Raw genomic sequence first — 25350 nt, 5'->3', positions numbered from 1 at the left:
CAAGATGATGATGAAAAGAAGTCCTAAGCCATCAGTTTGCAAGAATCTTAGTAGCAAGTTAATTCTGGAGTAGGACCACATTTGAAAAAAAAATTACTGAGCAATTACCTGAATCATCGCAGAATATGTTGCAAGGAGACTGGTGGTTTTTGAGAGAAATCTGAGCATGAATTAGTGGTGGGCACATAAAAAAACTAAGTAAGTGAAAAATTTAGGTAATGATTATAGGAAAGACAAAACAGTGCAAGCATGGAAACATAACCCTAGTAGCCCACCCGGATCACCTCTGAACTCTGTCTCCACAGTTCTTTTCACGTAAATACTAAGGACTTTCCCACCTATGAGCTTGTATTACAAGTAGGTATTTTGCACTATTGGTTTTTTCCTCTTTCCTCTGGAGCTGCCATATCACCTGGGAGTCATGCTATGGGCAGAGGGAAGCATCAGGGGCCCATGAAGCACATTTGGAGAAGCAATGATTCATGGTTTAACACTGTACCAGAGATGACACTTTCTCCTTTCTTCTTTTTCACAGGGAGTGCCACACTTAGTCTAATGCTTACCTTTATATTCTACATGGTTTGGAAACTTATATGGACAAAAAGTGAATTTTATGAAATCTGGGAATGTATTCAGGGAAAACAGAAATTATCTCCATGTTATTATGAGAAGGTACAATCTAGTACCTCATTTTTTTTTTTTTCCTTTGAGATGGAATCTTGCTCTCTCACCAGGCTGGAGTGCAGTGGCACAATACCGGCTCACTGCAACCTCTGCCTCACGGGTTCAAGCAATTCTCCTGCCAGCCTCCCGAGTAGCTGGGATTACAGGTGTGCACCACCACACTCAGCTAATTTTTGTATTTTTAGTCGAGACAGGGTTTCACCATGTTGGCCAGGCTGTTCTCGAACTCCTGACCTCAGGTGATCTGCCCACCTCGGCCTCCCAAAGTGCTGAGATTATAGGCGTGAGCCACCATGTCTGGCCAGTATCTCACTTTTAACCTCAAAATTCTTATTAATGTTATCAAAGTAAAATTAATGGAAATGCTTGACCACTTCATTATGACAGAAAATAGTAAAAATGTAAACTGGAATTGAATAAGAATAAAACATTGTAAAGCTAACTTACTCGTATGAAATCCGTAAGTGTATTATAAATGAAGGCTCCTCTGGGAAGGAAAAAACAGCTTCCAGGACTCAAATCGTGGAAAAAGAAAAGCTCTTGTTCCTAGATTGAAACAATGATTGCATTTCAAATGTCATCTGCTATTGCTTAATATTTACTGCACACACGATATGCTGGGAATAAAACATAATAGTTATTTCCATCTTCTCTAGTAATAGACATTCCAAGGCCATTCAACACATACCTAAACATAGGCAACAGCATATGTAAAATTTCCATTCATATTTATGCCTAATTAGCTTTGAACTTAGCTTTTATTTCACCTTCTGCTATTTTCTGCGAATTTTCTTACTTGGCACACTTGGAGTATGGCACTCATGGGGAGACACCATGGTAAAAAGACCAAAAAAGTTCATTGCAGGAGGTGGGCTTTAGGTGATGACGATCATCATGGCTGTCACTTACTGAGAGCCTATCCTGAACCAAGCACCGTCATCCAGTTTCTGTCTTCACAGCAACCCTGCAAGGCTACCCAGCAAGGAAGACAAGGACACAGAGCTTGCCCATCATCTAACACGATAGTGAGTACAAGGACTGGGCCTAAAGCTCAGGCCTAGCTGCTTTCCAATCTGATTTTTTCCTTCTACACGCTGCTCTGTCTCCCAGATACAAAGGATGCTATAAAGTGCACAGAATGTAAAACACAACTCTTTTTTTTTTTGAGACTGAGTGTCACTCTGTCGCCCAGGCTGGAGTGCAGTGGCGTGACCTCGGCTCACTGCAACCTCTGCCTCCCGGGCCCAAGTGATTCTCCTGCCTCAGCTTCCAGAGTAGCTGGGACTACACAGGCACGCTGCCACGCCCAGCTAATTTTTTTTTATTTTTAGTAGAGATGGGGTTTCACCAAAAACAACTTTATTTTTATATCACGACAAAAATAAGAGAAGGGTACAATTTTCAAAAATTAATAAAAGATATAGGAAGGAAAGAGGTTAGAAGACATCTGGGGTATTAAAATCAAAGAACTCGGCAGCAGACTATGAGCGCCAGCTAAACGGGAAAGAAGAAGAAGAAATCTTATTTTTAAAGCAACTTAGTTTTGTGAGACAGAAACATTCCCATGTTGGCGCATGATTACATCTCTAGTGATTAAGATGTGGGGCATACCTTCCCAATCTTCCTGTGATCTCGGTTCTTTGCTTCCTCTTGGGACTTTTCCCAGTTTCTCATCATCTTGTTATCAGGAAAGGATATTCCATAGATCCTTTGCAACGTTTCCATTTCAGGATTGCCCTCCCAATATGTTGAGGAATTCTAAATATCAAACAGGATTTTGGTAAATACATCAAACATTCAGTTGTAAGTAAAACTGCTCTTAAATACGAATGCAATTTTCCACTATAATGTCAACAAAGCAGCCCTGCGTGGTGGCTCATGCCTATAATCTCAGCACTTTGGTGGTTATAATCTCAGGCCAAGGTGGTTAGATCCTTTGAGCTCAGGAGTTTGAGACTAGCCTGGACAACATGGCAAAACCCCATCTGTACAGAAAATACAAAAACTAGCCAGGCATGATGGCACATGCCTGTGATCCCAGCTACTTGGGAGACCGGGGCAGGAGGACTGTTTGAGCCCAGGAGGTCGAGGCTGCAGTGAGCAGTGTTTGTGCCACTGCACTCCAACCTGGGTGACAAAGCCAAGACCTTGTCTCAAAATCAAACAAACAAACAAACAAAATCAACAAAGCTTAAAGAAGACTTTTTGTAGTGCTGGGAACAATCTTAAAATGGATTCTAACTAAACCTTCCCAGCCTAAATTATACCATTAACCAGCAAATTATGTAGAGTGTGGATTCCAGGAATGACAGTGAGAACACACAGAAAGGAGGGAAGGCTAAGCAGCAATCAGAATCACCAAGGACGGGGCAGAACAGACGGTAGGTATAGGGAAGTAAAGGTCGGTCTTGCTGACCTACAGTCAATGATTAAGAACAGTGCCATTAGCCAGTCCCATTTTACCTGTAAGAAAATCAAAGCCAAGAAAGGCTGGGTCTGCCAAATCAGTCCCCTGCCTCCTAACCCCAGAGCGACGTTTTCTCCATTACAACATCCTGTCCCCTTCTGCTGTTTTCTTTATCCTGCAGTACATTACTTTCACATACAGACAAATATTCTTGTTCACATCAGGGCTATTCAAGAAAACCATAGTACACAGAACAATATTTTATAATAGTGTATGAAAAAGGCCAGGCGCAGTGGCTCACGCCTATAATCCCAGCACTTTGGGAGGCTGAGGCAGGCGGATCACCTGAGGTTAGGAGTTCGAGACCAGCCTGACCAACGTGGTAAAACCCCATCTCGACTAAAAATACAAAAATTAGCCGGGTGTGGTGGTGCACGCCTGTAATCCCAGCTCCTCAGAAGGCTGGGGCAGGAGAATCGCTTGAACCCAGGGGGCAGAGATTGCAGTGAGCCAAGATCACACCACTGCACTCCAGCTTGGGCAACAGAGCAAGACTCTGTCTCAGAAAAATAAAAAATAAAATAAAATATGGTATGAAAAAGAAATGTTATAACACTTACAATAAGGTAAAATGATAAAAGCTACCTATAGTGTTCTAATTATCAAAATTCTAAATGATTTTATTAGTTTTCATCAAATAAGAACGAAATATTTTAAAATATCATGATGTTCAGACTACAAAAGATATGATTGAAATCCTTTAATAGCTAGTGCACCTTAAGTTTACTGTATTAAAAAAAAATCAATCCTTACCTTAAAAATTTTGATGGTTTTAATTTTTCCAGTGTGTCTTACATGTGGACCTTTGCAAAGGTCAATTAATGGACCGCACCTATAATGAAATATTTAGGACATGCTCAGGCACAGTTACAGTGTTTTGGACTATTCATTATAAGCCATAATATCCTATGTTTTAGTTAGAACTTCACTTATTTATATGTAGCAATGCCACTTTTAATTTAGGGTGAAGGAGAGAGGCGATTCACCTAGCCTCAGAGTCCACTCTGCCCTCTAGATTCAAAAACCACAGAACATCTTCTGAAAGAAACAATGCAATTCTCTGACTAAAAACTTAAAAATTACAATGAATACAAAAAGGGACTGGCTTACAGACTGGCAAACACGAAAATGTCATCTCTTTCAATGGCCAGTCTTTGTGTATTGTTCTCTAGGGAGAGAGCTTGTAAGCAACACTCAGATAAGGGAAGGAATGCCAAATCAGCATGAAAGGCTTCAGTACTCGAACCTTTAAACAGAAAGCCACAGGGCTGGGTGTGGCGGCTCACACCTGCAATCCCAGCACTTTGGGAGGCCAAGGCAGGTGGATCACGAGGTCAGGCATTCGAGACCAGCCTCGCCAACATAGTGAAACCCTGTCTGTACTAAAAAATATAAAAAATTAGCTGGGTGTGGTAGTGGGTGCCTGTAATCCCAGCTACTTGGGAGGGTGAGGCAGGAGAATCACTTGAATCTGGGAGGCAGAGGTTGCGGTGAACGGAGGATGCACCATCGCACTCCAGCCTGGGTGACAGTGCAAGACTCCATCTCAAAAAATTAAAAAAAAAAAAAAAAAAGAAAGCCATAAAAGAAAAGCTTTACTTTTTTTTTTTTTTCAAAAATTAAGCACAAGCCATTCAAATTGAAAAACTACAAAAAGTGTCAATGTTGACCTAAGTAAGGTTCTAAAACCCAACAGCTCAAGCATTAGAAGCCAGAAATTTAAAACTTAGCCTGTTTTCTACATTTTCATTTAAAGTTTTAAGAAATGCACCGTGCATAGCTTTGCACAAAGGGGATATGATTTTACTTACAGTACAATTAAACCAGAGAATCATAAGTCCTTGACTGTGGAAAATAAGTACCACGAGGGAGAATATCTGTGGTTATAATTAAAGAAATACCAGGTCTTCTAAGCCAGTACTGTGATAGTCCTAGCAGCACCCAGACGGCCGGAACACACGGAAAAGGGAACAGCAATTACGTATAAGGCGTATACACATGAATAAATAAAAAGGCGCTCAGGAACCTGAGGTTAAACGAACAGAGCTAAGTGATTCTGGTATTAACTTCACTTGCCTCCTCTTACATTTGATCCTGCGTTTGTTTCCCAGTATTTTCTTTTTGTCTCATCATGAGTATCCTGCTAACGCATGAAGATTGTACACTTGGACTCCGGACAATGGGGCAGACTCTTCTACACTTGCACTCTGGACAGTAAGTATGAGGCAGAGAATCACTGCCGAGGAGACGGCTTGTAATGGCCCCCACTGCCACATTAGTAAGAACGTGGAAGGACAGAATAGAAACCCCTTGCCCAACAGCATCACTCGCACGGAGAAAAATCCTGTTACAGCCGACACCCAGGAAACAAAATACGGGTCTCAGTACTGTCCTGACTACTAAAAAGGGGAAAATCATCATTTCTCTTCAGTGAAAACATCTTGAAGACTGTAACTACAGTAGATTATCAACTACACAACTTGAAAAATCGATCTCCAACCAGAAAACAAACTCGGCCTCTACTGCTAACACCTTCAAGTTTACCACTGAGCAGCGTTTAACGTGTGGACACAAACCTGTACACGGTGGTAGTTGCAGTGTTAACCTTCTCATTCAGAATGCGGCATTTAAATTTATTGTACTACAAAGAAAAACATATTTACACATTATTACACACAATGTTGAAATGAAGAAAACTACTTATTTTCAAGAAACATTGAAAGGTCATCTACTGATGTTCTAGGTGCTGAGACACGAGGGATACAAACAGCTCACAGGCTTGAGCGACACCATGCAGCATGGAGGCCACAAGCCACGTGGCTACTGGGCATTTCAAATGCCATTAATTTGTTGTTGACTTTGTTGTTGTTGTTGTTTTTGAGACAGAGTCTCACTCCCTCACCCAGGCTAGAGTGCAGTGGCGCCATCTTGGCTCACTGCAATGTCTGTCTCCCTGGTTCAAGCGATTCTGCCTCAGCCTCCCGAGTAGCTGGAATTACAGGCACGTACCACCATGCCTGTATTTTATTTTTGTATTTTTACTATGTGCTAATTTTTGTATTTTTAGTAGAGACAGGGTTTCACCATGTTGGCCAGGCTGGTCTCAAACTCCTGACCTCAAGTGATCTGCCTGCCTTGGCCCCCCAAAGTACTGGGATTACAGGTGTGAGCCACCACACCTGGCCTCAAATGCCACTAATTTGAAAGAAGATGTGCAGTGAGTATAAAACACACTGGACTTTGGAAGTATAATGTTGCAAAAAGAAGAATAAAATCATTAGTTAATCATTCTTTATACCGGCTACCATTGAAATTATACTTTTTATATATTGGGTTAAAAAATTTGTTAAAATTAATTGCAACTTTTACTTTTAAAATGTAGCTGCCATAAAATTTAAGGTTACACATGTAACTCAGACTAATGGATCCCATTATGTTTCTATTGGATAGTACTGTTCTAGAAGATCTAATTTTAGCTACATTAATCAATAAAATTCTGACAAGGACCCAGCTATATTATTAAATTGTATAAAAACAAAAGCAAAGTTTATCGTAATGATGATATATTTATAAAACTAAGGGTTTTTTTCCTTTTCCTTTCTTGTCTGCTTCCATCACTATTATCAGGGTATACAAGGCACTTTATATTAAATAACTACTTAAAGGAGCTAGTTGTTGGGAGAAAAACCCGTATCTGTATGATTTACCTGTTTCATATCTATATATTCACATCAAATCATTTTCCTTAACAAAGATTAATTGTGTTTAGTTCTTAAAAGTGGCTGCAAAAAAGGCAACCCACAGAATTAAATATTTGCAAATCACATATCTGTTAAGAAATGGATATTCAGAATATATCAAGAACTCTTATAACTCAAATACAAAAAACCTAATTCAAAAATGGGCAAAAGAGCTCAACAGACATTTCTCCAAAGACATTTCTTCAAGAAAATACACAAATGGCCAATAAGCACATTAAGATGCTCACCATTACTCCGTCATGAGAGAAATGCAAATCAAAACCAAAACCCCAACGAGATACCACTTCACAACCATTAGGATGTCTATGATTAAAAACAAACAAACAAGTGTTGGCAAGGATGTGGAAGAACTGAACCTCTTGTGCATCACTGGTGGGATGGTAACATGGTGTAGCCACTGCACCAAACGGTATGGCAAGTTCTCAAAACTTAAAAACAGAATTGTCATGGGACCCAGAAATTCCCCTTCTAAGTATATTCCCAAAAGATGTAAAATAGAGACTCAAACTGAACTTTACACACCCATGTTCACAGCAGCACTGTTCCCAATAGTAGCCAAAAGGTAGAAGCAACCCAAGTGTCTATAGGTGGATGAATGGATAAACAAAATGTGGTCTATCTGTACAATGGAATATTATTCAACCTTATAAAGGAAGGAGATTCTGACACACATTAAAATATGGATGAATCTTGAGGACTTTTTGCTGAGTGAAACAAGCCAGTCACAAAAGGATAAATATTGTCCTGATTCCACTGATATGAAGTGCCTAGAGGAACCAAATTCAGAGACAGAGAAGAATGGTGGTGGCCAGGGGCTGGGGGCAGGGAGGGAATGGGGAGCTAATGTTTAATGGGTACTTCTGACTGGCAAGATAAAAAGCTTTGGAGATGGATGGTGGTGATGGATTGACAACATTGTCAATGTACTTAATGCCACAGAACTGTATACTTACAAAGGATTAAATGGTGAATTTTATATGTTATATATTTTACTGCACAAAAAAGAATACTGCAACTTTTTACAAAACCAACTCTATTTTTTTATTCAAGCCCACAAAACTAATAATACTGTGTTTTCAAAATACGTGTTTTTGGTTGGGCGCGGTGGCTCACGCCTGTAATCCCAGCACTTTAGGAGGCTGAGGCGGGTAGATCACTTGAGGTCAGGAATTCAAGACCAGCCTGGCCAACATGGCAAAACTTCGTCTCTACTAAAAGGATAGAAAAATTAGCCAGGCATGGTGGCACATGCCTGTAGTCCCAGCTGAGGGACTGAGACAGGATAATTGCTTGAACCCAGGAGGCGGAGGTTGCAGTGAGCCAAGATAGTAGTGAGCCAAGATAGTGCCACTGCACTCTAGCCTGGGAGGCAGAGAGAGACTCTGTCTCAAAAAAAAAAAAAAAAAAAACCCAAAATAAAAAAAAAAAATGTATGTTTTCTCCAATATGTATGTTTTAAAACATAAAATCAGGAATATATTTAAGTATGTTGGTAAAAAAATATAAAGAGAAAGTTACTGTTTTACACAGGTTACACTAGGTTAAAATCTGAAACAAAAGTTAATAGAAAACTCCCACAGAAAAGAGAAAAAGGCAGCATTTTGTATGGGATTATAAATATTGTTGAATTTAGGGGACAGATATTCACAATACTCAGAATTAATCAGATTTATAAACACACATGTGAAAATTATTCACCTGGCCCTTTACCTACCTATGTCTCCCCTCAAATGTTCAGGAAATAGATGGGGAGGGAAATGTCACAGCAAGTAACTGGTAACAACCTCACAGTAGCTTAACAGAATTAGAACAATTTGGTTAGCAACAGCTAATTATTTGGGGGAAGGTGGGGAAGCTAGTCTACGTTGATTTTTAATATTCCTAGTAAGAGGTTTAGGAGTTTCCCCAAGTTACCTTAAACATTTCGAGGAGGATTTCCTTGCTGACTTCTAGTCTTTCAAAAGGTTGCTTTTCTTTGATGATGGCTTTACATATATTCTCCAGGGCTGACAATTCTGTGCTGGACACTGCTCTAAAAAGAAGAGCAGAGAACTGACATACATCTTCCAGATATTATGCATTCCCTCTTTCCTTTGTCCTGGAGCCTCAGCAGTGACACATTTGAATCTGCTGTCTTACTGTTCCAGGACTTCAGAAAGTCACACGTTCATACAGTCACTACTCTTGTGTCTCAATGAGGGAGACTGGGGCATCAACAAGTGCCATGACCTGCCTCATTTCTCCTCTGCTGCAAGGGGAGCAGGAAGCCCTGCTAGGAGACACCCAGGTGGACTGTGAGCTCCTCTGAGGCCTGTTCTTTTGTGTGGTCTTCCTTACCCTTCACATACTTTAGTTTTGCTCAAGAGCTAAATGGAGTGCTCACCAAGTCCCTGCCCTCACTCGCTATGGAACCAAGGCGGGGAGAGATCTGTGTGGACTGCAGGGTAGCGGGTGCTCCCAGCGGCACTCAGCCTCCACTATGCACGGACTAACTTCCTTTCAGTCACCCCCTGGTCAGTGCTCACTCCCTCCCGCCACACTAGCTTCCTTGCCACTCCTCAAACAAGCCACACATATTCCCACACCAGGACAGTCCCACAGAGGCCTGGAACCTTCTCCCTGGAGATGTCATAAGTATCCCCATCCTCAGGGCTTGCTCCCTCCCTCCACTCCGGTCTGCTTCAATGCCACCTGCTCCTTCCTGCCCACCTGCCTGTCATGGCACACACCTCCCACACCTGGCTGATGTTCCTATAGTCATCACTACCAGGCAGCAGATGGCTGCTTGTGCATTTGCTGTCTTCCCCCAAACACTGTTAGCTCCATGAGGATAGACTGGTTCCTTCACTGCTGAATCACCAGCACCCAGCACAGAGCACACAGCAGGCAGCAAAAACACCTTGTTGAACGAATACTGGAGCCGTGTTAACAAGAGATGAACTGGATGTGATACTGTGATACAATAAGAAACATATATTTGGTCTTCGTCCAGATTTCTGGCACAGGGTTTTTAAGATCCTGAAATCTCCGGAGTGATACGAGTGTCTTTTGTGTGCTGATGAGATGACTGGTGGCTAGGTCTCCTAGGTAGCTTCAGAATGGGAACTGATCACCAGAAAGACCAAGGCATGATTAAAGGGTTGGGACTTTCAGCACCCCCACCCGCCTCCTTCGGGGAGAGGAGAGGGGCTAGAGATTGGGTTATCACCAATGGTCAATGATTTAATCAATTGTGCCTCTATAACGAAACCTCCATAAAAATCCCTAAACGACGAGACTCACAGAGCTTCCAGGCTATTGAACACATCCAGGTGCTTGAGGCATGGTGCCCAGAGACACACGGCATCTCTGTGCCCCCCCACATACCTCACCATAAGCATCTCTTTCATCAGGCTGTTCATCTCTATCCTTGGTAACATCCATTATAATACACTAGTAAGGTAAGTAAAGTGCCTTCTTGAGTTCTGTGAGCCAGTCTAGCAAATTACTGAACCCAAGGATGGGGTCATGGGAACTCCCGATTTGTAGCCTGTAGGTCAAAAGTATGGAAGGCCCAGACTTCCAGCTGGCATCTGAATTGGGGGCAGTCTTGTGGGACTGAGCCCTTGACCTGGGGGATCTGCACTAACTCACGGTATATAGTGTCAGAATTGAGTTCAATCATTAGACACCTCGTTGGTGTCCAGAGAGTTGGAGCGCTGGCCGTTGATGTGGAAAAAAACCCACACCTTTGAGATCAGAAGTGTTGTAGGTAAACACAGTTTCACGGTTGTAAGTAATAGTGGTTCAGACTGGACAAGTCTGTAAGTAGCTACAGAGCGTTGGGTGCTTGGTTGGGGAGGTCATTAAGCTGTGTGCAGGAGAAGGTAAAGACAAAATGCACCATAGTCATCCAGGCTAGAGATGCCATGGGGCTAACTTAAGGCAGAAGTGAGAGAAGGAGAGGCGGGTGGGAGAACTATTTAGGAGATAAAATTGGCAGAACTGGATGAAACAACTGGATGGTGGGGTGGTGGTGAAGAGGAGGGAGGAAGTAGAAGGATCAGAGGTTTTGGTTGTGGCAGCTGGAGGTACCCTTAAGAGCTATGAGGAATTCAGGGCAGGAGGTGGACGGGGCTGGCTGTTTGCTAACGATTCAAGCATAGGCCTATGGAATGTGAAGCGTCTGTGAAACATCCCTGTCCGGCACTCAACTATGTGAGATGTTTGGCTGAGGTTAATGATGTCCTTGATTATCATGGAGCGAATTAAACTAGCCTCTCTCTAGGAATTAAGCTTTCAATTCTGGTCGTAATTAATACCATGCTCTAGCACGTCCAAGATTAGATAAATAGCAGATCATATTCTTCTGGGGACAAATAAGAAAACAATCTTAGAAGTATCTCTTGAATCTAAACTAGATTTGACTAAAAATAATTTTTAGTTAAATGCCTTAGACCATTTCTAAACTAAAAATAATTTTCAAAATCGGTCAACCAATCTATAATCATATTATGCAATACAGTTGACCCTTGAACAAAAAAAGGTTAGAACTGCATGGGTCCACTTATATATGGATTTTCTTCTGCCTCTGCCACCCAGAGACAACAAGACCAACCCTTCCACTCCCTCATCAGCCTACTCAACGTGAAGATGAAGAGCTTTATACTGATCCACTTCCAAATGAATGGTAAATACACTTTCTCTTCCTTATGATTTTAACATCTCTTTTCTCTAGCTTATTTTAAGAATACAGCATATAATACACATAAGATACAAAGTTTGTGGTACTCAACTGTTTATGTTTTCATTATGGCGTCTAGCTAACAACAGGCTATTAGTTAAGTTTAGGAGGAATCACAAGTTGAACTTGGATTTTCAACTGCATGGGCGTCGGTGCCCCTAACCCCACATTATGTAAGGGCCAACAGTATATAGTTACTAAGTTAGTATGTAACCATTACAAAACAATACAATTGAAACACATGCATTCACAAGCTAGTATTCAGTGTGTTACCTGTCTTCAATGAACATGTCATAATAAAACCCATTTTCGATGGGCGGACCGTAGCACAGGTGGCCTCCGTAGTAAAGCTCCATGGCCTCCCCAAGAATGTGAGCACTGGAGTGCCAGTACACCTGCATGGCATGGACAGAGAGGCCATTAGCTACCAAAAGTATGTCATGGAAAATTAGTAGTAAAATGAGGTAAACAAGTAGAAAATTTTAAGGAGATAAATGGCAAGACCAAGGGCAGCAACATCAACTTGAAAGGAAAATCTTCAATGCCCACTTAGAAGAGAATGCTTTCTGAGCCCTCCCTGACATTCCACCAGAGCCACTTGCTCAGTGCCCGTGTGAAGCTGCTCTGCTGAGAGTGGCAGCTAGAGCTCGGCTACAACCCCATTTCCTCTGTGCATGTCAGCCACGAGGGATGAACACCTCAGAACAGCCAGCAGAGCAGCTGTGTGCAAACCTGACTGAAGCCCAGAGTGGGAGGAAGGCCGAGGAGTGCCAGGTGCTAGCTGTCTTCTTTTTCTCCAGGGGCACCCTCTCTGAGCTGGACACAGAGCACTGAAGTGTTCCTGACACCACTAGAGTTAACGAGATCCTGCATCTCCACAGCAGTCTTCGGGTATTGAATAGCATGTGACTGTGGAAGTTTGAAAGATGCCTCAGGAAGAAAAAAGTGTTGCCAGGGAACGTCTGCTGGCTGCCTGAGACCCCCGAGAAGTGTATATATGGGTTCATTAGCCACAGTCCAGAGCCCGCTTGTCAGTCCTCCAAGTTCAAAAAGTTGATACTGTTTTGAGTTCCCAAGGAATTCATTTTAGTTTATGGATAAACTGAAACTAACCAAAGTCACCAAATAAATATAGGTACCAAAGGAGTAAGATAATCAACTCATCTTTCAGCACTTTCTTTTTATTAAATAGAAAGCAAGTTACAATTAAATAGCTGTTTGATAAAATGAATCAGAGCAGAAGGAGTTAGATAATGGAGCACTATGTGCAATCCCAGCCCACAGCAATAGGCTGGGATATGATCTGCAGACAGACCCAGAGGGTCAGTCCTTAGGGCACAGCACTTCTCCTTTGGATGCTGCTAGGATGGCAGGTTGACTGCTAGCATCAGCCCAAATCTCCCATGTGGTGCACTGTCCACACCTACGTATTTGTTGAGTCAAACACTGTGCTGGGTATACAATAGTGAAAGAAACAGACATAGTCACAGCCCCCACACAGGTACATCCTATTGGCGAAGACACAGGCAATAAACAAACCTGGACGTGCATAATTCTAAGATGAGAAGGGTGTTTAAAAGGAGATGAACAGGGCTCTGTACTACAGAAAAATGGTGAGTGTCCTGCATTCATGGGGACTCAGGAAGGCCTGTGTGACTAACACGTAGGGGATGTGACAAAGCATAGCTTGAGAAAGGTTAGAGAGGTAAGGAAGGGCCAGAGACCACGCAGGCCCTGGGGAGAAGCTTGCATTTTACTCCAAATGCAATGGGGTGCATTAAAGGGTTTTAAGCAAAATGATTAAATTCACATTTACACACATCATTTGATAGCTTGATGGGAATGAATTTCAGGGGACAAAACAGCAAGTAGGCAGTTTCTTGGGTGGTTCTATAACAAGGTGAGTGCAGATGCTCAGGCAGTGGCAATGGAGAGGGAGAGAAGTGGACAGATTCTAGATATGTTAGGAAGTAAAATCTACTGGGCTTACCCATCACTGGAGATGGAGTTGAGGGATGGGGAGGAATCACACAAAACCTCCAAGGTTCTGGGTTGAGCTATTGGGTATGTGGTGGAGTAATGCACTGACTTAGGCAAACAGGAAGAAGTAAGTTTTGGGGTTAAAATCCAAAATTTCATGGTGAATGTACTGAAGATTCTTGTACAATATCTACATGCAGATATCACATAGACAGTACTGCATAAAAACTGAGGCATGGCTAGCTATGGCTGGAGAGTTGTGAATTCAGTTTACAGTACTGAACTTTCTGAAAATCACATTTAAACATGGTTTTATTAATAGTGTACTGTTTACATATTTAATGGTTATACTTTGCATATTTTAAACAGAAATTATAATATGGTTCTTATAGTTTAAAGAAATTTAGCATAAGCCTTGCAATTATTGTAACCTAAGCTAATCATAAATTAGGTTTTATGAAGATAATGGACAGCTTGAAGGGCGACTGCAATGTTCAGGTGACAATGTATATCAGAAATCATGTATCACATGCATATGTGAAAAATGTGGTATTTTATACAAAATTATATTAAGTATTTAAAGGATATTTGAGTCTTGTAATTTCTTCCAATTCTCCTATACATATTAAATTATAAAGTAGACCCATTTTTAATGGCCTCTTAACAATTCATTTCAAACACATGTTGATTTAATAACCAAAGCATTCTAACTTAAGGAAATGATTATTGTAAGAAATGATAAGGCTGGGCACAGTGGCCCACACCTGTAATCCTAGCACTACGGGAGGCTGAGGGAGGCATACTGCTTGAGCCCAGGAGTTTGAGAACAGCCTGGGCAACATAGCAAAACCCTGTCTCTACAAAAAATATGAAAAATTAACTGAGTGTGGTGGTGTGCACCTGTAGTCCCAGGTGGCTGGGAGGCTGAGGTGGGAGGATCACCTGAGCCAGGGGAGGTTGAGGCTGCAGTGAGCCGTGATTGCGCCACTACACTCCAGTCTGGGTGACAGAGTAAGACCCCATCTCAAAAAAAAAAAAAAGAAAGAAAGAAAGAAAGAAAGAAAGAAAGAAAGAAAGAAATTATAAATATGGGCTATTTTAAAAACTGACATGTATTTGTATACATTCATGCCACAAATATTTATTAAACATCAATATTCAAATTTTAAATCTTAGAAACCCCCAAAAGACTCAACATTCATGACTTCAGTATGTGGCCTCTTATATAATGTAGTTTACAACATAACTACCCAAAGTTTGGCTGTCTGGTTTTTAAATACTCACAGCTTGAGCTTCCTCATTATCAAATGTAAGCAGCTCTAGAGAGGAGTCCCCTTCCAATGGGCGGTCCAGGTCCCACAGCTCACCATTGACTTTGGCTATTACTGTGCTTTCAGCCAGTTCCTGACTAGGAAGACAAAAGCCACTTGGAAGTTAACTTTATCATTGTTACAATGATTCCTTAAAAGATTAAAAGAATTTCTAGGGTTTTTTTTTGAAGTGTATAAAAAGTACAAACGTAAACTAATAGGATAGATATTTCTTGTTTTGCAATATTTATTTTATGTAGAAAAGTAATATACATTCACTGTTTAAAAAAAATCTTGGAAAACTGAGAAAGCCCACAGGATAAAATAAAAATCACACATAAATATCATAAATCACTACTTATAACATTTTGGTACATTTCTATCCAGTGGTTTTTCTACCTCCATCCACCCCACGCACACATATGTGCTGTCTTTAAAAGCAGTTGCCAACATAGTTGTAGAGCTTGCGTTTTCTCTGTCATGACTCAGATTGCCTTCCAAAGCAGTCTAGAAGTATTGTATTTATTAATGAAGCCTCCACTGCTGCACACTGAAGTCGCCTAAGTTTTGCTCTCACAGAGTACATCGCACAGACATCTGTACACAGGCATCTTGCGACTTCTGTGACTGTTTTCTGGGAATACATCCACAGAATTGGAATTACTAGATCAAAGGGGATGTACGTTTGACAGATTTCTGATGTCATTTGAACACATCACTTCCATGTACCCGGATTTTTAAAATCTTTGTCAATGTGACATTGAAAATTGTTGTTTTGATTTAATTATTAATTTTGGTTCAAGCTTACAAGCTATTTTTACTTTTATGAACTATCCGCTTCCTTTGTCTATTTTCTTTTTTTTTTTGAGACAGAGTCTCACTTTGTCGCCAGGCTGGAGTGCAGTGCTGCAATCTTGGCTCACTGCAACCCCTGCCTCCTGGGTTCAAGCGATTCTCCTGCCTCCGCCTCCCGAGTAGCTGGGACTACAGGCGCACGCCACCATGCTCAGCTAACTTTTGTATTTTTAGTAGAGATAGGGTTTCACCATATTGGCCAGGATGGTCTTCTAGTGAGGTGTTGATCTCTTTCTTTCTCTTTTTTTTGGGTATTTTTAAAATAACATTTATTGTTTGAAAATTGTTGACAAAATTACAAGTTAAGAAAGGAAACCTGGAAAGCACAGAAACACACACACACACAAAATCACCTATAATTCCACCGCCAAGAAATTACCATTGATGTTTTGTTTATATCTTTCCATGTTATTTTATAGGAATAAAAAATATTTAATAGTATCATAATTATGTTATTTTATAATCTACTTCTTAAACTTAACAATAAATCACAGCATTTTCCCTAACAGGAGACAGATTTCCAAAACATGATATTTAATAGTCACGGAGGAACTAATATTTGCTAGGCATTTTAATTATTTTTTATGGGTACTTTGGGGGATGAGTAGCAATGAAAAACAATGCTGCAATGAACATTCTTGAACATATATCTTACTCAATTATTTGCTCAGGAAAAATTCTGGAAGTAAAACTGCTAGGTCAAGGGAAATGCATTTTCAGGGATTTCTGTCAGAATATATTGCAAAATTTTCCTACTGCTAGGTCAAGGGAAATGCATTTTCAGGGATTTCTGTCAGAATATATTGCAAAATTTTCCTACTGCTAGGTCAAGGGAAATGCATTTTCAGGGATTTCTGTCAGAATATATTGCAAAATTTTCCTACCAGCAGAGTTGCAAGAGCATCTTGTCTCTGAGTTCTCATAATGTTAGGTACCATTAAATTGTATCAACTCTGCAACATAATTTTTTTTTTTTTTTTTGAGACAGGGTCTCACCCTGCCGCCCAGGCTGGAGTGCAGTGGTGCAATGTAGGCTCACGGCAACCTCTGCCTTCCGGGTTCAAGTGATTCTCCTGACTCGACCTCCCGAGTAGCTGGGATTACAGGCACATGCCACCACGTCCGGCTACTTTTTGTATTTGTAGTAGAGACATGGTTTCACCCTGTTGGCCAGGCTGGTCTCAAAATCCTGACCCCAAGTGATCTGCCCACCTTCACCTCCCAAAGTGCTGGGGTTACAGATGGGAGCCACCGTGCCCAGCCTACAATGGAATCTTTTAATTTACATTTCTGTGATTAACTTGAGCAGCAGTACAGCATTGTGGTTAGGAGCACACAGGTGAGAGGCCAACCTGGGTTTAAATACTGGACAATTTACTCAGCTTCTTTAGGCCTCAGTTTTCTTATCTACGAAATGGGGATTATAGGACCTTCCTCATTCATTTATACTCAGGATTACATAATGTGTACATATGATAACAAGAACTTAATGAATGTTAGATGTTACTAACAAAGTAGAACTTTCTTTTCATTTTTACTGGCTGTCATAGATGGCTAGTGTTCCACAAACCCATTCTGCCCTTCTTCTACGCAAAGAGTTTTCCAGCCTTCCTTGCAGCTAGATGTGGCCATGTGGCCAGGTTTGGAGCCAATGGATAGAAGGAGAAGTCATGTGTAACACTTCTGTGTCTCACCATTAAAACAGCGGAGGGCACTTCTCCATCCTCTCTCCACCTTCTGTAGATGGGAACGCATGTGCTATTCTTTCTGGACCATGTAGACAAGGGCAACATTGTACAGACAGATCAGCAACAAGATGGGAAAAATCTGGGTCCCCAAAAGACCATATGGAGACATGTCACCCAGTCAACCTGACCACCCACGTCTAGACTGCCATATGAAAAACAGACTTTGACCATATTCAAGCAACTGAGTTTTTTGTGATGTTTGTTGTAGCAGCTTAGTATATATCTTAAGAAATACAGAAATAAGGACCTGGAAGTAAATACCCAAAATAAGTGGCACTGGCTTAGCAGACTGGCAGTGAGTAACAAGGAAACAGATTGTAACATATGGAGAGCCAATAACCTTTGTGATAGTATAACAAAATATTTGATAAAACTTGCAGGCAAACTATGTGTCACAGTGCTTGCAGCACACAAGCAGATATAAAAGGGGAGAGTAGGGCCGGGTGTGGTGGTTCACGCCTGTAATCCCAGCATTTTGGGAGGCTGAGGTGGGCAGATCACCTGAGGCTGGGAGTTTGAGACCAGCCTGACCAACATGGAGAAACCCCATCTCTACTAAAAATACAAAATTAGCTGAGTGTGGTGGCACATGCCTGTAATCTCAGCAACTCGGGAGGCTGAGGCAGGAGAATCACTTGAAACTGGAGGGTGGAGGTTGTGGTGAGCCAAGATCAAAAAAAGGGGAAGGGTGGGAGTGGGGGGACAGTGTTGGTATACCCTGGGTAACTCTTGTTGCTTGCAGCAAGAAGCTACAAGAATGAGTTATCTCAGATGAAAACAATCTAGTTTGCTAGCAGAGATGGTAGCGGTAGGGAGGCTCCCTCTGCCCGTGTCCTGTAATTCAATTGACTAAAAGTTCAGAAACATGGAGCTATGCAAGATGGGGAAGACAATCTTCTTTCCCAAAACGCAGGAGGGACAGGCATTGACAGCCCTTCTCAAAGGCCACACATAAATCCAGACAACAGAGGCCAGTGGAACTGCAAGGATGAGAGCAAGAGTGCCTCCCTCCCACAAGCCTTTGCTTCATATGATCTCAGTCCATTAAACAAGGAGACAGGAGTGAGCCAAACAAAAAAGCCATGAAACAACAGGGTGAGAAGTCTCTACCCAGAAGAGTCTAAGTGAGATTACTTTCACGTGGAACGGATTAGCTGCAAACAGACCAGAAGCCTACTATGGCCAACTGATCATAGAAATTATATTGCCAAACAAATTATAAGCCCAGCTCACAAATATCTGTGACTATGTGATCCTTCAAGGAACCCTCAGGCCCCAAGTGTGCACCACAGAACTGAGCTGTGGAAACTGCACAGATCCCAAGAGGACAAACTGTCGTGCACTTCAGATGTGACAAATGAGGGCAATGGACAACTCCGAACTTCCCAAAGTGCAAAATCAGAGCCCATGGGGGATCATGGATAAGACAGCTGCTTCCAGAGAACAAAGGATGAACAGGTGGGCTGACACAAGCACTAACCACTGCCAGGCTGTGGGGCCTCACAGTGGCTTCAAGCAGAATCTGATGACTTCTCTATACCAGTCCCTGCTACATTTCTCCTCCTTTCCAAGCACACGCTTTGTGATTCTCTTCTGTGTACTGCATGCACGTGTGGTGTGAGCAGACTTGTCTATTAGTTTATTTGTTGCTAGAATACAAGTGGTCTGCCTGATGGGGTTGTTCTGTACATCACTCAGAAATCCCAGGCTTTGAGCTACGGAACATAAAAGTTGTCTCACTTGGGGAGTGAGTGTGTCAGACGTTGAAAGAAGAGTACCCACAGATATCTGGATGTCAGAGGGGCAGACTGTGGCAGACTCTGTTGTTCCATAAACCATTCCTCTCTTCCATGGTATGAATGCTTTAGCTGGACATGTGGCTGGGCGGCCGATGGAGCTATATTCCCATTCTCTCTTACAGCTAGGCATAGCCATGTGACTAAATGTGAGCTAAGAGGATGTAAGTGGAAATTGAAGCCAGCCACTATGGGGTCTTGGCCTCAAAGCATCATTGTTCTGCAGCTTCTCTTCCTCCTGACTGTAGGCAGGCCCATGCAAGGACCCAGCTTCCACCACTAGACACAAAGAAACCCTACCTAGGGGACAGCAGATCAACAAGATGGGAGGAGGCTGGGTCCATAAATAACTGCATGGACCAGAAATGTCCACTAGGCTGGACTGGTCACTTCTAGATGGTTAGCTTGCATTAGAAGCCCCTGGAGGGCTCATAAAAACACTGATGGCTGATCAGTTCAGGGGGTTTGAGGTGGGACCCCCAAATTTGCTTTTCTAACAAGTTTCCAGGTGATGCCCATGCTGCTGGTCTGGGGACTACACTTTGAGAAATACTGACCCAACACATTTAACATGCAACCTGACTCTCCATGAGAAAACAAACTTATTCTTGCCTCGAAACCTGTTTTCTCCTAGCACATCATTCCTCCTGGAAAAAATGAAAATAGGTTGAGAGAGCATTTAACAATATAATAGGATGACTCAGAAATACAATCTTAGCCATAGTTTTCAAAGAAAATCTGAGAATTTCAGTTGTTGAAACAGTTTGCTTTTTAAAAGATAAACATTTATTTACATGGCATTAATACAATTGTATAGAAGCTATATAATTGTATTTATATAATAGCTTCTATACAATGGCATTTAATGCTAAGAATTAACATTAGTCAAAACAATATAAGTTCACTAACATATCTAATTTCTAGAAAGGTCAAAGCACTTTCCAAGACTGATAATAAGTCTAACACATATATCTTCAATCTATAATTAAGACTGTAAAAACTCATGGAAATTACTTGATTGATGAATAAACTCAGTGTAAAATGGCCCGTCAAGAATTACAGATTTTTTTCTCTCCTATATATTTTTATTAGAACAGGAAATGATTGTGTTCTGATATTCAACTACTTATTTACATGGCCCTTGGAGAAGCCAGAGGAAAAAATTAAATACATTTAATGTATTCAACTGAATAAGAAAAAAAAATTTAGCTGATACGGTTTGGCTGTGTGCCCATCCAAACCTCATCTTGAACTGTAGTCCCCATAACCTCCACGTTTTGTGGAAGGGACCCAGTGGGAGGTGATTGAATCACAGGGGCTGTTACCTCCATGCTGTTCTTTGATAGTGAGTGTGTTCTCATGAGATCTGATGGTTTCACAAGGGATTTTCCCCCTACTTTGCTTTGCACTTCTCCTTGCTGCTGCCATGTGAAGAAGGACATGCTTGCTTCCCCTTCTGCCACGACTGTAAGTTTTCGGAAGCCTCCCCAGCCCTGCAGAACTGTGAGTCAATTAAATCTTCTTCCTTTATAAATAACCCAGTCTCGGATATGTCCTTTTAGTATTGTGAGAATGAAGTAACACATTAGCGGTCCCTAAGAAAACATTTTCACCAGGCTCCAGTATAATTACTTAATATTGAATATCTTTTCCACACTATGGTTTACCTAATTTCAGCAGCCACTTGGTAAGGCGTTGTTTTCCAGACTTCCCCTTGCACTGTTTGCCCACCAGCCACTCTTACTGTGATGATATTGCTTGTATCCCCCTTTTTTCCATAAATGGCAAGTAAGAGCTGATGGTCTTTCTTCAGTATTTCAAAAAGCTTCAATCTTTCCTTTATGAAAATTGGTTGATGTTTCACCTGGAAATTATTAGAACATAATGAGATTAATATATACAGCCTACTGTTTTCCAGTTGCTCAACTCTGAATCAGCCTCACCCCCTCACTGCCTTCTCAGTTCTACAGATGGTCCCAAACTTACCATGGTTTGAATTACGATTTTTATTTTTTTGTTGTTTTTTGGTTTGTTGTTGTTGTTGTTGCTGCTGTTTTGAGATGGAGTTTTGCTTTGTCACCCAGGCTGGAGTGCAGGGGCACGAAGTCAGCTCACTGCAGCCTCTGCCTCCCAGGTTCAAGTGATTTTCCTGCCTCAGCCTCCTGAGTAGCTGGGATTACAGGCACACACCACCCCGCCAGACTAATTTTTGTATTTGTAGTAGAGATGGGGTTTCGCCACGTTGGCCAGGCTGGTCTTGAACTCCTGACCTCAAATGATTTACCTGCCTTGGCCTCCCAAAATGCTGGGATTACAGGTGTGAGTCACCATACCCAGCCACAATTTTTCAACTTTAATGATGTGAAAGTCATATGCACTCAGTAGAAACTGTACTTTCAGTATCCATATAACTATTCTGTTTTTCACTCAGTACAGTATTCAATAAATTACATGAGATATTCAACACTTCATAATAAAATAGGCTTTGTGTTAGAGGATTTTGCCCAACTGTAAGCTAATCTAAGTGTTCTGAGCACTTTTAATGTAGGCTAGGCTAAGCTATGATGATCACTAGCTTAGGTGTATTAAATACATTTTTAACTCACATTGGTTTTATTGGGACATAACCCCAGTGTAAGACTAAGAGCATGTGTACTTCCCACCTCCAAAAGGCTCCTCTCTGCCTATCTAATTTCTCCTTAGCTCTAAAGGTCCACCTCAAAGCCTGCCTCCTCTACCTATTTTACTCGCTGGCACCTCCCCCCTTTTTTTTTGCTTTGAGACAGCCGCACGCCCAGCCCCCATGACACCTCCCTTTTCTACTGTTTACAGAATGTGTACACAGTCACACATTACAGCACTTACTTGTACACCATCGTACTCTGTTCACAAGTTGTTTGTCCTGAGTCTGCCTGAATTCCTCAACCAAACTAATTTCTGTGGGCCCAGGTATTCCTCCTCCACTCCTACCAAATGTTGATGCTAGATAAATACTTACTGGTTGTTTTAATGCTTTATATACAAAAGCAAAGTAGCTAGTTTCCTGAATACAAAAAAAAAAAAAAAAAAGCCGGGCGCAGTGGCTCATGCCTGTAATCCCAGCACTTTGGGAAGGCGAGGCGGGCGGATCATGAGGTCAGGAGATCGACATCCTCCTGGCTAACACGGTAAAACCCCATCTCTACTAAAAAAAAAAAAAAATACAAAAAATTAGCCAGGCTTGGTGGCATGCACCTGTAGTCCCAGCTACTCAGAAGGCTGAGGCAGGAGAATCTCTTGAACCCGGGAAGTGGAGGCTGCAGTGACCAAGATCATGCCATTGCACTCTAGCCTGGGCAACAAGAGCAAATCTCCGTCTTAAAAAAAAAAAAAAAAAAAAAAAAAACAAAACTCTGCTAGCACAACTTAAATAGATTAAATACACGTGTTTATAAAATATGGGCAGCTCATTTCTCAAGACATCTCATATTTAAGGCTTGAAAAGTTTTAAATACACTAATGTGACCCAAATAATAATTTAATCAGTAATTTTTATTGGAAATCCTAGGTAATTAACTATATACACATATTTAAAATTACAGGTAGTATTTCATATTGTTTCCACAGCAGCAACTTACCTCGCTGTCAGCCTCGCTTTCCTTCATTTTCTTCTTTTTCATGTCCTTGTCTTGGCTTTGACTAGAAGGAGGCTGAAAGATAAATTACAAATGACTCACATCAATGGCAAGAAAAAGCAACACATCTTAAGAAGAGAGTCATGCCAGCAGGCTGCAAGTGCCCCGTATTTAGAAGCTCATAGCTGGGCTCTCCTGACCAACAGCTACAACTCTCAGTGGGCAAGTCATCCTCCAGGGTTCAGTCCTTCCTGTCACACTGTTGCTAAGCACATTTAATATATCGTGCTCTTGAAAACTTTTTGTCCTGAACTTTAAACAAATAATGTGGCTGGAAAATGTGTGGTTGCTGCCCACCACATCAAATGCACTATTTCCTGAAGATGTTGCTAGTTCACCGCAGCTGTCCTTCCTAAAGGACTGCAGAACATCTCACAGCCTGAGAAGTTTCAGGACTCAGAAGTTTATGATGTTAAAAGAAGATAATTTATCCTTTCTACAAATCATAAAATACCGTATTAAATAAAAATGTTAAATATACAGCTATCCTCTCAAGATAAACTACCAAAACAAGAGCACAAAGAGCTAAAACTTCTCGTCCAAAAAAAACCCAACAACAAAAAAGAACCAGAGGGAATGAAAGAGTTTACGTACGCAGCTGTTATTCTGCCCAAGGAAGGACTAACGAGTTTTAAACACTCCAGCATTTTTTCAAACAAATGAAAACCCTATTTCTGCTACTGAAGAAGATGTGTGGCAGGCTCTTTAATGGACGAATTCAGAAATCAACAGCATTTGGTTAAGTCTGGCGACTGCTGGAAACCCAGCGGCTCCCCAGGTCACACGGGAGCACCGAGCAGGGCAGGGCACTGGGCGGGCACTCTCCCGGGGCGCCCCCGCCCCTGCCCCCGGGGTTGAAAACCGTTCGGTGCGCACCGTCTCGGTCCGCCCCGCCGCGTCCTCTCCTGTGTCCCCACCGCCCGGTTACCTGTGCGCCGGCCTCCACCGTGGCCTGGCGGCTCCGCTCCTCGGCGAGGCACAGCCGCAGGCTGCACAGGCGGTGGCGCAGGTCGCGGTTCTCGGCCCGGAGCTGCGCCACCTCCCGCGTGAGGCACGGCCCCTCCGCCTGGCAGCTGCAGGGCGCGTTCAGCTGCTCGTCCCTCAGGCGCTGGACCTCCGACCACAGCCAGCGGATGTCCTCCTCCTGCCGCTCCAGGCGCGACGCCACGGCCTCCGCCGCCAGGGCCTCGGCCGCCATCGCGGCCTCCCTCAGGCACCGACGCCGAGCGGGGTGCCCGCGACTGCGGCGAGTGCGACGCGGACACTCAGCGCAGGGCAGAAGACAGGGCTCCCGGGAGGGGCGGGGCGATGCGGCGGCGACGGAACCATGGGGCGGCGATGGAGCGGAGGCCTACACGTTGCAGTGGCGGGGCGCCGGGCGGGGGGGCGGGGCGCCCGGCGGGGAGGGGCGGGGCGCCCGGCGGGGAGGGGCGGGGCGCCCGGCGGGGAGGGGCGGGGCGCCCGGCGGGGAGGGGAGGGGCGTCGGGCGGGGAGGGGAGGGGCGTCGGGCGGGGAGGGGAGGGGCGCTGGGAGGGGAGGGGCAGGGCTTAGGCCAGATACCCTGCAGGCGCGGGACTGGGCCTGAGGCCAGGCCCACCGTAGGGTTAGGGGCAGTGGGGAAATGGGGTCTGAAGGGCCTCCCCTGCCCTTCGAGGCCTGTCTAGAGGCTATTGGTAGTAGTTTTTAGTCCGTTGAAAAGAAAATCTTCCAAAACCTTGTAAAAAGGCCATCATCTGCGTTCTCCAAAAAGGCTTCACCCTTTCCTCCTCTTGAATTCTAGCAGTCACCATTCTTTTGCCTTGCAAACAGGTTCGAAAAAGTGGCCATTTATTATAAATGGACTTTCTGGCCTTTCATGCCAAAGTTGCCCAAGTACTGAGGCCGCTGGGCCAGGGCATATAGAAAATCGCTGTGAAATCTAAATCTGACCAGCACGAAATTGCTGGCTTCTTGAGTCTAGGGCAAATGCCACATATATCTTTGTATCCCTCTTAACCATCAGCGTGAAACTTCCTGGAGCAGGAACACAAGTTGATTTTTATCACTATTCTTAGGGCCTAGATGTGACAAACACTGTTCTAAACTCTGTAATAGTAGTAACTCCTTTAATCCTCGTAACAAGAGATACTGTTATATCTGCTTATAGCTGGAGAAATTGAAGCACAGTGAGACTGTGTCACTTGACTAAAGTCCCACAGCCACTGCATGACAAAGGTGGAATCCAACTCAGATAGTCTGATGCCAGTTTCTACGCACTTAACACTGGTACGTTTCAACTTTGGCAGAATTTAATCGAGCATGTCATATAATGTGATACAGGTAATAATGCCCTAAGAGTCCTGAAGTCGAAAA

General features: G+C 42.7%; 1 protein-coding gene across 1 annotated transcript in view; it reads right to left on the bottom strand.

Moving 5' to 3' along the window:
- The window catches only part of TARS3 (threonyl-tRNA synthetase 3), a 70352-nt gene extending 45948 nt beyond the window's left edge, over positions 1-24404 (bottom strand). Inside the window, exons 1-10 of the mRNA XM_055277035.2 lie at positions 23927-24404; positions 22942-23013; positions 20992-21188; positions 14900-15023; positions 11909-12030; positions 8827-8944; positions 5728-5792; positions 3905-3983; positions 2296-2442; positions 1132-1230 (exon numbers count right to left, since the gene is read on the bottom strand). Of these exons, the coding sequence (XP_055133010.2) occupies positions 1132-1230; positions 2296-2442; positions 3905-3983; positions 5728-5792; positions 8827-8944; positions 11909-12030; positions 14900-15023; positions 20992-21188; positions 22942-23013; positions 23927-24196 (1293 nt within the window). The 5' untranslated portion in view covers positions 24197-24404. The remainder of the gene's footprint in view (positions 1-1131; positions 1231-2295; positions 2443-3904; positions 3984-5727; positions 5793-8826; positions 8945-11908; positions 12031-14899; positions 15024-20991; positions 21189-22941; positions 23014-23926) is intronic.
- Positions 24405-25350: the final 946 nt, after the last annotated feature.

Source organism: Symphalangus syndactylus, chromosome 5 (genome assembly GCF_028878055.3).
Source record: "Symphalangus syndactylus isolate Jambi chromosome 5, NHGRI_mSymSyn1-v2.1_pri, whole genome shotgun sequence".
In the NCBI taxonomy this organism is placed as follows: domain Eukaryota; kingdom Metazoa; phylum Chordata; class Mammalia; order Primates; family Hylobatidae; genus Symphalangus; species Symphalangus syndactylus.
This window is presented reverse-complemented; position numbering and strand designations above follow the sequence as displayed.